This window comes from Pygoscelis adeliae, unplaced genomic scaffold, assembly GCF_000699105.1.
Source record: "Pygoscelis adeliae isolate BGI_AS28 unplaced genomic scaffold, ASM69910v1 Scaffold431, whole genome shotgun sequence".
Lineage (NCBI taxonomy): Eukaryota > Metazoa > Chordata > Aves > Sphenisciformes > Spheniscidae > Pygoscelis > Pygoscelis adeliae.
In genome coordinates, this window is record NW_008824047.1 from 1,107,075 (window position 1) to 1,122,033 (window position 14,959).

Here is a 14,959-nt window from a genome sequence, read left to right on the forward strand (position 1 = left end):
CCCGCCGCCCCCCGCGGCCCCCCGCGCAGGGGGAGGCCAAGGGCCCCCTCAGGGTGCTGCACATCAAAGTGGAGGAGCCCGAGCCGGAGGAGGGAGATCCGCCGGGCTGCCGCGGGGACAGCAGGGAGTCGGGGGGCGAGTTCAGGTGCTCCCCAGCCCCGTGGGGGGGTAAAGAGGAGGCCCGCGGCGCCATCAAGAGGGAAGGGGACCACAAAAGGGGCAGCGGAGAAAGCCAGAACGAGGTGAAGGTGCTGGAGAAGAGGGGGAGTGGGAAGGAGCCCTGGAGAGGAGGTGCTGTCAAAGTGGAGCCGCCTGACGTGGCCTTTGAGGCCTGCAGGGTGAAGATGGAAAAGGACGACGGCCCGGCTGGCTCCCTGTGTGGGCCTGCTCGTGCCAGCACCGACGACCGCAAGGCGCAGCGGTGCGAGGGGTTTGGGATCCTCCCTGAAGACCTGAAGATCCCAGTTGTGTTTCACTCCTTACCTCCCGGGACCCGCATACAGATCCAAGGCCCTCTGCCGCCAGAGCTGATCCATGTGACTAAAGTGCCGGTGAAACAAGTGCCACTTAAAATGCAGTCTTTACTGGAGCCTTCAGTAAAGATTGAAACTAAAAATGTTCCCCTCACAGTACTGCCCTCCGATTCAGGTATTACGTTAAGAGAGCTTGCAAGGGTTCAGTAAGTGGCACACAGTCGACAGGTTATCAGATAGGAGAACACAAGTGGAAAGGTCGTGTTAGGGAACCATCCCTTCGGATAGACGAGTCTGTACAACTCTCTTCTTCAGCGTAAGATGTAAACATACGGGAGCAGAGAGTTCTCTAGTGGTTTCTTACAATCAATGCAGTTTTGTCTGCTTGCTCCCTGACTACATTAAACCCCTTATAACAGTGTGCAGAATTGCATTGAGTTGTGATTGCAAGTTTAAGGTCAGGAACCTGCTTGATTTTTTAAAGCTATGAAGCATTCATACACCTCTCTGAGAAAATTTGGACATGTTAAATGAGAAACTTTTTGAACCACCTGGATTAGAAGCTTACTTTTTCTGAACAATATCTAGGCTTTCAAAATTAATGACTTAAAGTGAGGTCTTAAAGACTAGAAGACTTTTGCCCTTTATTGATAACGTGAGAGAGTTCATTTCTAAGCCTTTTTCAGAGAGGAAATTGCTTTCTCAGGGATCAGTTGTGAGGGGTCTGGAGGTTCATCATGTCACCAGCTCAATTTAAATGCAGTCTGTGTTTACAAAGAGCCAAAGCTGGGTGTCGTGTAACAGTCATTTGGTAACACAGGTTCCTCCAGCAAAATGAGTGTCCAAATCTGAGAAAAGAATGAGAGAGGGGAAAAAAAAACCAGCAAGAAACCCAGAACAGCAGCAACCTCAGCTGAGAAGCCAGGGACTGCACAGGTGTGGGACTAAACTGCCATACCATCATTAGATCTGGTCCCTGCATCGTTAGGGCTTTGGATACTAGTTCAGGTGGTGATGACAAATTTGCAGTGATACGGTCTATGCTATACAATGGTTTATAAATTTGTAAGTTTATAAATTCATAAGAAAACAATCTAGCCAAATGAAATCCAAACCAGTGTGTTAGCAGTCCCATATGGGTTTGTTGGGGCTTTGTTAATAATATGTAACGAAAGCCAGGTAAATGATTCCTTACGCAGTGGTTCTGTGAAGGTTAGTGGAGGATACTCGCTTAGCCTTAGCTATTTTTCTAGGAACTGCTCTCCAAATGTGCATCAAGTTTCATGTGTTCCAAAGCTCCAGCGATTCTTTTGACTTGCCAAATATCCTCTTGATGTACTATTGAATGTAACCTGTGTTGCATATATTGCCTGGAAGATGATCATCTTTCCTCGTTTTGTTGCATAGGTATGCCAGATACTCCATTTAGCAAGGACAAAAGTGGCCATGTAAAGCGTCCAATGAACGCATTTATGGTGTGGGCTAGGATTCATCGGCCCGCCCTAGCAAAAGCTAACCCAGCTGCCAATAATGCAGAAATCAGTGTTCAGCTTGGATTGGAGTGGAGCAAACTGACTGAAGAGCAGAAGCAGCCCTATTATGATGAAGCTCAGAAAATAAAGCAAAGGCACAGAGAGGAATTTCCTGGTAAACATGTATTTATTTATCTGGATGCTTTAGGAGTGCAAATTTTTTGAAACGTGGATCTCTTTCATTAGAGCAACTAATAGAGTTAGAAAAAAATTACAGAAATATCAAGCGCGCAGTCCTCCTGTCAGCTTTCTGGTGCCTGGAAGCGCATTAATTTTTTAAAGCATCCAAAATGATGTTTCATCCTTCATAGCCTCTCATGTTTCTTATGGTCTTAGACCACCGCAGCTACAGCAGCTCTTCTGAATGCTTTAGTAGTCTAATGGCTAGATAGTGAGTTTATTGTGAACATGGCCTGCTGTATCATTTTACACGCTCCGGAAAGAGCTGACCAGGTGGCCTGTGGTGACACATGCATCCATTCCCTAAAAGCAGGAAAGGGAAATGCCACAGGAAGCACAAAGGGCATTGTATTCTGTGGGATTCTTCAACATGTAGACTTGGGATTCCCAAATAACGGTGTGGAAGATGATGTTTCTCAGCCTTTTGTCAAAAGGGTTAAAAATTTGCACCCGTAACAAATTCATTTCTCCATAACACTGCAGTTCAATAAAACAGAGCATAAGTACTTTGAACACTCTTTAAAAGCTGTTGAGATACCAGGTGTCATGATCCTTTCTCTCTCTGTTGTAATTCTGCTAGTTCATGATTATGGCTAATCCAGGTAGACAAGATCTGACTAATTTGTCATAAACACACAAAAGATAAGAGCAGCACTCTCCTCTCTCCTTGCACCCTTAAAAAAAAAAAGTCTTTAAAGTTGCATTAAGAGTTAGCCTGTGTAAGAAACCAAGCTGCTCCGTGTAAATTCGTAATATATTTATACATCTGTTAGTGTTTGGTTAATGTTGTAAGTCAAAGGCAAACATACTCCTCCAAATCTATACAGGATTCCTAGTGGGTCATATTTTCCATTGTCTTTTGTAACCTGCAGGTATATGTGAGACTTAAGGGGTTAAGGAAACAATCAGGAAAGATCCACATTTTGAATATAGTCATGGTTTTCTTTTGCACTGAAAGCCCATGGTACAGTGTCGTGTTCTCCTTAACATGCTTTCCTCAGCTGTGCCACGTCACTCCCCACTGTTCTGTATTTCTTTGTCTCACAGTTACTATTTAGTAACATAAAAACAGTGCCCGAATATGTCCATTTTATTTCCACCTCTGATAAAATGCCCCATTTGCTAGGTCACTGAAGCAAATGGAGTATTGCCATTGACTATAGGAGCAGTTTTTGGACTCAATTTTTTTAGATACTTCAGAATTACAGATATCATAGCTTTACGTAAAGAATGAGACCGTCCCAAAAACTGGATGTCTGCATCTTTTTTTATCTCTGACAGGTTGGGTCTATCAACCACGACCAGGCAAAAGGAAGCGTTTTCCACTGCCTGTCTCTGCTGTATTTTCCGGCGCTTCTCAGAGTATCATCGCTACAAATCCAGCTGGCATTTATCCCTTCCAGTCACCTGCTTACTCTGTTCTCATCCCCAATGTTAAGAACAGTATTGGACATCCAGTCTGTGAGTTTTCAGTAGTGAATGATTTTAAAAATGCAGAATTTACCTATTGTAGTAAAAGTTATACATATGGTAGTGTAGATATAGTTAAAACAATTTCTCAGTCTTTCTTGACACCACTGTTTCTATCAGTCCTCCTCTGCACCACACCTCTGCCTCCTAGTCTCTACCTACTGTTTCCTGAGTCTCTTAAATTCTTCTGGCTTCTTCATTGCCCACAGATCCCTGTTACTGTCTTTGTAGCTCCTGGTTACTTCCTGCCACCTCTTAGTCTTTTTGGATCTCTGTTACTCAACACTTGCTTCCTGTTAAGCTACAGCTGTTTCTTTTTCTTGTTCTTTCTCCACCTCACATATACCTTACCTCACCAACTCTAACTGCACTAGTTAACTGCCCTGCCCTACTAAGCCTGAAAAAGCTTGTTAGCTTAGCCCATGGCACCTCCACCCTGATGTTAGTGGTGAGTTCCTTGGTGGTGAGGGCACCATTGCTCTAGAGCAAATGCTCAGCAGCTTAGACTGCTTACCAGAGGCAGCAGACAGAATTGTCAACAAGGTCATCAAAAAGCAAGTTAGTAGGGTATTAGTAAGGCGTGTGCTGCAATAGTAAAGCAGTGACTAAATCTGAAAAAGAAATTTTTCATTTGCACATTTTCCGTGAACGGTTACTTAGGTATCTGTTCTCTATGTAGTTGTAATGAACTTGCACATGCCCACAGTTTGAGCATACATAGCTCAGCTTTTATACAAACAAAAATATAGTTACAGGAGGAATGCATTAAAAAGTTGCACCTAACCTGGAAGTCAATATGGGCAGTGAAATAGCGTGTAGTGTGAGAGCCCACAGCCAAGTGTAATAGCTGTCCTGCATATTTTGTAGCGCAAGAGCTCTGGCTCTGTCAGGGCATGGATAGTGGATTTCAACAACAAACAGCTTAGATCCAGGCAATGTCATTTTTCTCTTTAAGCGCACTGACAAGGGCTGCTCTCTTTATAATGAGACAAGAAAATGAAAGGCTTGTTCATGCTGTGTGGTAATATTCGGAGATGTAAAAGAGAACGCTCAGCTTTGTTCTGGTGAAGTTCTGAGTTAGTGATGTGATCCTTTCTCAAATCCTTCTGTAAATCTGACCAAATAAAGTATTCTTTGTTTTCTTACCCTAGTATATTTTATAATGTTATGTTGTCCTCAGATGCTACTATGTTTCATTCCAGAGTTTACTATCCTATTGTGGTTGAAATGATTATTAAATACAAACTGTAAAAATCCGGACACATTTAAGTCCTGTTGACTTGAAATTTAGACTCTTAAACTAGGTAGTGGGGTTTGAAAACACTTATGCAATGTGTGTTGCGTAAGGGCCCCGTTGACATGAGGTGTGATTTCAAAGTGTATGTTCAAGTGTATGTTCTGCAGAACATTTCAAAGTGATATTGGCTAGTGGGTACGTTCATTGGTGAAACAAATAAGAGAACATATCGGAGAGTAGGGTGTTTTAACTGTTGCTTCTGCCGCTCACTGCTGCTTTGGCACCACACAGATTTGTTAAGATTTTGGCTCGCTCCAACTCAGCTAGCAGGCTTGGGAGGTCTTCTGAGCTTCAGGCACTAAATGCACGCTCCAGCCCCTTTCTGTGGCCATATTAGGACAAGACACAGCCCTCACCAGCCTCACAGCCTCAACACTCACTAGCCAATTCCTTCTTCTTTCACCCTTGGGTTTCTGTAGAAGGAAGTGTGCATGTGTGGGCTCCAAACCCATCTGTCAGAACACATGTAGGCCGAATGGTGTATGACTGTGAGTTGCAGGGAAGTAACGCTAGAAAGTGTTTTGGGAGAAATGGTTCTGGCTCTGGCTGTGGTTTGCTACACTGCTGTTTATGAAATCTCTTCCTCTATTCATGTCTGATAAATAACTATTCTGTTTCCTAAAGGTGAGTCTCCTTCTACCATCCGTCTGCCGGCTTCCTCCATTCAACATGCTGGTCCAATTGCTCTTTTCCAGACTACTAGTGCAAGCACCACATCAGTGGCTGTTCCAGCTCCGACTCTGCCCCTGCGCCCTGTAATTTCACCACAGCAATTTGCTGAACCTGCTCAGACAGAAGCTCTTGATGTATCATCTGGGCTCAATTGCTCTCTGAAGAGACCTGCACCAGTTTTCCTTGAGAGCTTCAGCAGAAACCCAAGTAACATAACCACCACTAATGGCAGATTTCCTGTCTCTAATAGAGAGCCCCCAAAGGAGTACCCAGGGGTTTCTGTTTTTCCTAGAGGTGTACCTCTTCCCCAGGCTACCCCTTTTCTTCACTCACATCTCTATGAGTCTCCTCCCATTGGTCAGCCAGCCAGCCTGTTTGGAGTATCTCCTCGGTTTTCGTTTCACCACTCTTACTTTGTACCTGGACCTCACTATTTCCCCTCAAGGTAATTAAACCCTTCATTTCAATACCAGTAAGAAGAAATGCTAAAAGGCAGGGAGTCTTTTGACTTACAGAACGAAGATGGAGCATTCAGAAGGAAAGGTGCTCTTATGTTCCTACAGATCCTGTGTGGTGGGACCTGCTGGCCTGAGCCTGCTCATAATATATGCCCAGTTATTGAAGGCTCCATAGTACTATTGCAGTAATTGGCACTCCCAAGCCCACAGTAAATAGAATTATCTTCTCTTTATTTTATGCATCTAAGTGCAGTTGATTTCTACAGAAAAGCATTAGGTAGAGATAGTGTAAATATATTTTGAAAATTATTGGATAGAATTAAAGTAGGTGTGTGAGATGTCTCCCGGGTACTATGATTGCAGCTGTCATAACTACCAATACTTCTGAAATCCGGCCTGGTGGGAAATGTCTTCAGAATTCTTATTTAAGTAGTAATTCCTAGTTTTTCCTTTGCAGTCTCTGGGCAGTCAATCGGAGATCACCTAATCAAAGAATTTACAAGCTAACACATGTAATATCCCGTGGGTATTTCTTAAGCTAAGCATGCACAGAAAGCACCAGTGCCCTCCCTGCAGCAGGTGTGCTGCTCAAACGCAAAAAATCTGATGGCCTACTGATGCTTGTCTTTGTAAGGCATCATTTTTCTTTCATGACTGTGCAATATCAAACATAACAAATTATTATGACTATTAGACTTAAATTCTGCCCGTTTATACATTGCTCATTCCTACTAATAGCAACAACCAATATGTTCCTATGGCAATAAGACTGCCTGGTCATAAATTAGGGCTGATGATGACCCATCAAACTCAAAAACAACTTAATGAGCTGATAAGTGCAATACAAGATATTTCTATTTTTGAGGCCCTTTAAAGAAACACAGGGCATGTATTCCCAAAATTGCTAAAGGTGAACTTTACTTAGCCCTTGGTATCTGGAATTAGACAGTTTTGTGAGGCCTCCGAGGGAGAAGAGTGTTCTTGTACCATGAAAGACTGTTCTGAGTTCACACATTAATGGACTTCTGAAGGCTGCCACCTTTGCTAATGCCAGGATCTTTCTAATACAATGATTTATAAATTCACACTCCTATAAATTCATTTCTTGCATACAAGAATCATAATTTCTGAGTAGCACTGACACTGCAAATGTATGTAATGCAGATTTATGCACTAAAAATTTAAATGTTAGATTGGAAAGATGAATAGTCTCCTTGAAACCTCAATAGACATTGTATCGATGTCTTTATAATGTCTGCACTGTAGAGCTCTATTACTTCTTCACATACTTTGTTTTCTTAACAATGTAGTGAATTTCTGTAACACTGTGTAAATTACAGTATGTGTGCCATTCTGCATCAGAACAAAAATTCAAACTTCTGACACCAGAGGAATACAGTTATATTTGACATAGTAACTTCCTGCAATCTACTATGCGATTGCTTTTTAAAAATTTGTCACTGTACATTCTTTAAATAGTAGCATTGACCACCACATATCAGGCACAAGGATTCTCTTTAATAACAATGTAACAGATGCAAGAGTTCACTCAGAGAATAAATAAGAACATTTTACCCCAGCTCTATCACAAATTTTGGCATGCTGAAATAACACAAATGGACTTTTGATGCTTTGTTTTACTATTCTGAGTATGCCAGTTAACATACTGCAGGCTTATCAGATGCTGGTTTATCCATGATACTATTTCACTGATAAATACAATGGGCTTTGCGTTTGTTTTCAGAGCAACGTCATGCGTGTATCTAGCATGAGGAGGTGCATATGCACAGATGTGGAATCTGCGCACGACTCTCGTTATGGCCCTAGTGTTTAAATGAGGCATGGTTTTAAAGTATGCGTGTTTTGAATATTTCAACAGGATAAGCTGACTAGCATAGAACATGAGTGTCATTCTGTTTTTCTTTGCTGAATGGAAGTCCAGGCAATCTGCATTTCTGAAAGCCAACTTTCAATCTCTCTCATTGCAGCACATGCCCATTCAGCCGACCTCCATTTGGCTGTGGGAATTTCTCCAGCTCAGTGCCTGAATGCCTTGGCTTTTATGAAGACAGGTACCAAAGACAGGAGGTGATGTTTTCAGCTCTGGACGGAGACTATCCTCTCATGGAATACCCAGAAGAAAGGATACGTGAGGACCGCCGCAGCTGTGAGAGCCTTGAAATAGTGTCCTGTCACAACAGCTGCAACGAGGAGCGGTATTTAAGCCCCCTACCACAGCTGGATGTCGGAGCACTGGAGGAGGTTTTGTCAGCCACCCCATCTACTCCCTCCAGCATCCACCTAGTCAATGTAACTGACAGCGACGACGAAGAAGAAGTGAAGTTGTTGCGAGAATTGTAATTTTTAAAACAAATTATAATCCAGAGAAATATTATAGAATGGGAAATAAACGTTTTCCTCAACACCATCTTTTCAGTCAGTGTGTTCAATGGAAAAAACATGTAGCTTGAGCGAGCTGTACAGGTCATTTTGAAGAGTCTGATGGTCTGTTTGTATTTTGAGAGATCACATACAGATCTGGGGAGGTCAAAAGCCTCTGGAGTTTCACCTGCTTCATCAGGGCATGGTTTGGGCTCTGGCTCAGGAAAGCACTTACACGGGAATTCAGCTCTAAGCATGTGATAATGTGCTTTCCTGAGGAGAGGTGTGATTAAGCACATCCTTTTAAGGCAAAATAGGCATTTTGATGGTATTTGCTGTAATTTTGTAGGTATTATTCTAGGAGTTTTAGCAAGTGAAATAATTCTGTTTTATGACCGTAATGTAATTCTTGCTGCAGTAAAATACGATAAGGCCTGGAGAGTGAAGTCAAGAATGAGTCTGCAACGCTTTATATTTTTCCTTTGATGACACAGTTTTAAGCTTAATTTGGTTAATTTTTAACTGTAGTCTGTGATTGTGGTACAACTGCTATATAATGCACTGAAAATTTACATCAGTTTCAGTAACACCTTGGTCTGCAACCAGTTCCGTTAATAAAAATGGGATTGTCCAGAAGGTATGGTGAGGCATGGTAGCACCCAGAGAGAGGAAAATGGATGGGATCTGGCCCTGTGACTTACACTAGTGGGCTGTGACTTGATCTCTGAGTGTAGTTAGTACTGGAAAGAATTCTCCAGAGAATACCAAATTCTCTGAAAAATATCAAAGGCTTTTAAATAGAGAAAGTATCTGTGCTGAACTCAAAGAGTAATGAAATTCAAAAATTTTTGGCCAAAATTTGTAATTTATGTTACTTTTTCTTTCCTCCCATTTTGTGGAATAGAGGGACATTTTCTTCTAGGAATCCTGTTATTTCGCTGTTGCTGCATTTGAATAAACTCACGTGAACAATGTATCCCCAGTGCTTCATTTTAAGCCATGGACATTGAACTGAGTGGGGACAGGTAAATCGTAATTCATGTAACTCACAGACTTACTGTGCAGCTAAGCTGCACATGCCTAGAATGATGAGCTGAAGTCACTTTTTCAGGCAATTTGGGCTACCAATACTAGTGTATATATATGTGTGTGTGTGTGTATTTATATTCATAATTATGTAAATCCAGCTACCAGAGAAATATGGGAAGAGCTGAAAGCCATGGATGGAGACGTCCATCCATGCTGGGCTGCCAGAGGAAGCTAGGCTGACCATCTCATATAGGACATCCTGTATTTTATGGGTTATCACGCTGGATCTGTTGGACGCTGAGCATCCTGTCGAACCCGAGGCTTAGGCCCCCTATATCCCTTGAGACTGCATTATTGATAAAGACAGGTACAAATGAAATTTCCATATGCCTCAAAAGCTAGTCCTAAGTCAGTGTAGAGTAGACGTCCTCTGTGTTATTTGCATTTTAAGTTTCATTCTTATATCAACATTTTCGGCTTTTCTGCTTCTGTGGGCTCATAACTCCATTTTTCAAGTCCAAGATCAAAACCTCTGATTTCAGAACTACTGCATTTTGTAGTTAAAAACACAGAAGCATCAGTAAATCCTGTCTACTCTACACATTGCAACTGTGTTGTAAACAGCCCCCTGCTCCCACTGCATCTGCAATGCAGATTAATCATTAAGAGGAAAGTCTTATAAATAGTAGAAAATGCCTGTTCATTTCTAAATTATCTTCTCACTGAAAGCTGATCTGGCCTGCAGGAATGTGGGCAAATGTACTAATTCCTACACAAGTATGTTTCGGGGTATAAAACAGCTGTTTGTGGGATTACTCTCTAGATCTAACTTTCCTCTTCTCCCATTTTTCTTTTTATATACTATGGAGTAGGATATAAGACATAGTTCAGTGCACCAGAATCTAGAATGGTTGCTTGCCAGGGATAATACAAATTTGCTTCCTCCTATATGGGGGTGTCCAGCACTGTGTGGAGGGAGGTGCCTCAGAGCTGCTCGGTTGTACCCTGTCTTGTGAACCTGGTGCTGATAGCTCAGAGTGAGCTCCAGGGGGTTGAGGGATTCGGCATTTCCTGCGCAGCATCTGTCTGCTAATGGGACCTTTGCTGTTCATGTAGGAAAACACATGAACAGATATACCCTCAGTAGATATCTGTTGTGTTTAATACCACTAAGGCCAGGAGGAGAGAAGGCTGAGGTATAACACATCCTGGATATATTAATGGGAAAAAAAATGTAGGGCTGATCCCTCCTTCCCTTCCAGCTAGAGCTGAAGTCCTGAATCAGTCGCACGGGATCTGTGTCTGCAGGTCTACAGCATTGGACCCAGCCCTCAGCTGAGCTCTCTTGAAGACTATTGCGTCTTGTCTACAGTAGGAATGAAAATTATACAAACGCCCCATCCAAACCTGGCTTCCTCTGATTCATTCCTTAGCATGCTCAGGCAGCCCTGCGTGGGGGAATTCTCTTGTGATAGAAGAGGATTTTAGCTCTCATTTCTAGGTCATTTTCAGCCGACCTTCGAACTTATCTCCTAAATGCAGATTCCTGAAGTGCCAAGTATCTGTGCTGTAATTTCTCCCCTTGAAACATGTGAAGTGAGTCGTAGGCAGGGCCAGTCCCATGGCAACTGTGTGCCCTCCTCATGGCAGGGCAGAGGGTATTTGAGATGTGAAGGAGACGTATTCTACTCTCTTACAAGGGTTTTTTTTTTTATTCTTTCTCTGCTTTTTACCTTAATCTAAACTAAAAATCACTTCGCATGCTTCTCAACTTGAAAAACAAATCAGATGCAGATTTTCCAAACAAAGTGTGTTTTCCTCCTGCTACTGTAAAAGTCTAAAGACATTTAGTAGTGCTTCCCGGTGCATCACTGCCTGTGGCTATCCATTTGCAGAGATGAGGTTTTTCTCCAAAGTTACTGGACAGTTTTATGGATTGGACGTAATTAAAAGCCCTTGTTGTTATACCTGTTCCCCTCCTCATACAAGAATAAACTACTTCAGTATAATCGCTATTGTGTTGGAGAAGTTTGCAGGCAACGTGGAGAGGACTACAGTGCTTTACATGTATAAACACAGTTAAAAAGATGCAACCTGTCTGCATATACAGTCTCCTACCATTAAGTTCACTTGTCTGTAGGAAGGAAGCAAAAGTAGCAGCAGTGACCCACCATTTAAAAAAAGCATAGAGAGTGCTTTGATGTTATTTCACTAACAGCACATCGGGACAAGCCCTTGTCTAGTACCTGATCATCTTACAGCACTTCTCCCTCTTTGGCAGGACAGCTGCTCAAGGGCTTTCCAAGTATTCCTGTACATGGGTGGTGGAAAACCAAAGCTAAACGGAAGATTCTGGGACAGCCAAAGCTCTTCTCAACCATTAAGGCTCGAAATAAGGAAGTTTGCTGTTAAATCGCCAGTTCCCTTCGCGGATTCACAGCCTTCCTCCTTTGATCATTTCAAGCGATCTGAAAGAGAAAAATGTTCTGAAAAATGGAAGATTTCACATTCCACTCAAGTCAGCCAAAGACAAAATTTCTTTCATCAGTGCGAGTGTTGAAATGCAGAAGTTAGTTAGGCAGGACAAAAAGTCTTCTACCTTCTCCTTCTAAGACTTTGATTCTTGGTAACATTTTCTCCAACATCAGCAGCAGTCTTTTCAGAGCAGTTCGTTCAACAACCTTTCCCATTTCTGAAGAGGGAGTTCCAATGAAATATTACTGAGCTTTTAGTCTGATACATGTCCAAGTCATTCTCCATATAAGCCTGTTTCTTTAGCAGGCGTTCTCCTCTGTAGGTCTATCTTTCTATTTCCTTCTAGGTGGCTAACTTCTAATTTACTATGAACATAATGGGAGAATCATTGTCCTTTGCTTTCCAGCTAACAACAATAGCGTTAAACCATCTTGCAAACTGTTGAGTAAGTGCAGAAACCCCACTGCAAAAGCATTTGCATCAGCTTTGCCCTGGGGAAACTGAAACACTGAATTTTCAGCCCTAGTGAACCACCCCATGCACCAACACTTGCTCTGGGTGCTGCACGGAGGCTGCCGCTAATAGTATGACCATCCCTCGGCCACAAGGGCTGCAATAGATAAGGGAACAGAGCACAGACTTCCAAATTCCCAGCTGATACTTTTAATCAGGCAGTTGGGATCCTGGAGGAAATGAGTCTGAGTCTGTGTAATTCCTAGATAACCGAAAGCCTGACCTTGCTCTGTGAATCAGGCAAATGTCCCATTGACTTCAGTAAGAGCTTTTTGAAGAGATGGGCACAGGCAGGATCTGACTCATCCTGTGCCAGAGGCAGGTAGCGTTACAGCATCTGGGCGCTGTTAATGAGGCTAGAATATCCTGACTCTTTCCATGCAACAATGTCTCAGTAATGTAAGTGATATATTATACATATATATAGATTAAACTATATATAACAACTGCACAGTCTGTGGTTATATTTTTATAAAGGGAGTTTCTGGTGATTATAAATTAAGATATCAATTCTCATATTACCAAGATCCAAAGATAAAAATATCACTATATAACAAATGAAAATATTGCATGCATTTTATTTGTATGATACTTGAATGCTGACAACAATCACAAGCAGATAGTTGTTGGCCTAAGTATTTTACCAGTCTTAAAATAAGGCTCCTTTTATTCCATTTTATGTTTTTTTTGAGCTGATCTTCTTTTAGAGAAATATATGGAGCAGTCCCTGGGAAGATTTGTTCTACTGGGAAGATTTGTGACAATCTTTCAGTGCAAATATACATGTTCCTCATCAAAGTAATTTTTTTTCCTTTGGGTAGACAGAAATTTTATGTAGGGATGAAAGCAGAATAGCTAAATTTGTGTCTAAATTTGGCTTGCATTTTTACTTATTTATAATAAAAGCATCAACAATAGTGCCATTATTTTCTTCTATATTACAGGCAGCTATAAATAAATGGGAGAGTTCACAAAAAATTGAAGATTTCCCTTCAAGATACTCCACATAATTAGAAAAGAGCTGAAATCTGGTCCCTGGATTTTTGCTCTGGGAAATAACATGATTTAGTTGTGTGACGAAAATTTGTGACCTGTCTGTGGGTCAGCTAAAGTGTCATTTATAGCCTGCTCACCCTGATGATCCCCTCTAGGTGTCCCCAAGATGTCCTAGCTTTCTTCTGCCAGAGTGATACCAGGAATAAACTGACGGTCACAAGATCACAAAGGTTCAGCGTGTGAAGTGCTGGGGGAGAGAGGGGACGTATATGAAAGTCATAAACCAAAATGGCGTCTGCAAATGGAAACAGTCACATTTCCTTTGGGCACAGTGGCAGGAGTCAGCAAAGACCTTCAGTAAAAGAGAGCTCAGTGGTTTCAATAGTGTAAATAAGCCTCTGGACGAGAGACAAAATCATTACTATTATCTAGCAAACCTTTATTCTAAATGGAGTATTAATTTCCTATTGGTCTGATTTACCAATACACTCTGAAACTTAGCCAGATGCAAATTCTCCCCATTTCTTAAATTGGTTTCCTGGTGGTTTACCTACACAGGCATTTTAAGTATAGAGATGAATGGAAGGGGTTGTATGCATAATGTGGATCAATGGCTGTCTGAGGAGTATGACTGTCTGAAGAGGTAATGCGTTTTCCTGCCACTCTGAGCCAACCCCACAAAAGTCAGTCCAGCCTCGCAGCCTTGCTAGTGCGGCTGCAGTTGAGCTGGCTGGGAGTCACAGCAAAAATAATCCGACATAAGGGATGGCAGTTGCTTTTCACGGGCTCAGCATGTGCAAGGAGCATCTACAGCACCACGGAGCTCAGGTGTTTGCAGCTGGTAACCTCAGCACGGCCCCACTAACTTGTGCTCTCCTCTCCTGGTGTGACCCTGAGCCACACTGGCTGACCCAGCAGCGAGGCACTGCATCTGGCAGCCCTCTGGGTGCTCACCCCCATGAAGGGCAGAGGACTAGCAAAGAGATGGACCACAACCCGTGGGTTAGCCCTGAAGGATGCAGGAGAAGACAGGGATGCTCCTTTGGGAGCCTCATGGGAGTGAGTGGACATCCCCCTTCAGGGGCAGCACAGCGAATGTGAGCTGTGGATGCTCCCAAGCCTTTCCCCAGCCCCAGCCCCTCCATCTGCCTTAAGGGGAGAGATGCAGTGAACATCTTTTCACTTCTGCCCATTTATATGGGCACAATAAATTTCACTCTATATCCCTTCAGCTGTCCAGGGGCCATGCATTTCCCAGAAGTGGAGGGATTTAGGATGCCTCTGGAAACATGGGTTCAGCCATGAAGGGTTTGATAGGATTACACATAAATATAACAGGTAAATAAACAAGCAACTAAAGCCATAGCACCGCTCCTACAGGAGCCTCCTGACAATGATTTGGCTGCTTCCCTCCACCAGGTCTCCCCTCTTTACTAGCTTTTGGGGCACAACGGATTTCCGTGCTGGCAAATGAGCTGGGGG

The 14,959-nt window shown here is 42.6% G+C and overlaps 1 protein-coding gene across 1 annotated transcript in view; it reads left to right on the forward strand.

Moving 5' to 3' along the window:
- SOX30 (SRY (sex determining region Y)-box 30) overlaps positions 1 to 8,443 on the forward strand; it is a 9,515-nt gene extending 1,072 nt beyond the window's left edge. Inside the window, exons 2-6 of the mRNA XM_009333540.1 lie at positions 30 to 648; positions 1,881 to 2,120; positions 3,467 to 3,646; positions 5,577 to 6,069; positions 8,071 to 8,443. Of these exons, the coding sequence (XP_009331815.1) occupies positions 30 to 648; positions 1,881 to 2,120; positions 3,467 to 3,646; positions 5,577 to 6,069; positions 8,071 to 8,443 (1,905 nt within the window). The remainder of the gene's footprint in view (positions 1 to 29; positions 649 to 1,880; positions 2,121 to 3,466; positions 3,647 to 5,576; positions 6,070 to 8,070) is intronic.
- The last annotated feature ends 6,516 nt before the right edge of the window (positions 8,444 to 14,959 follow it).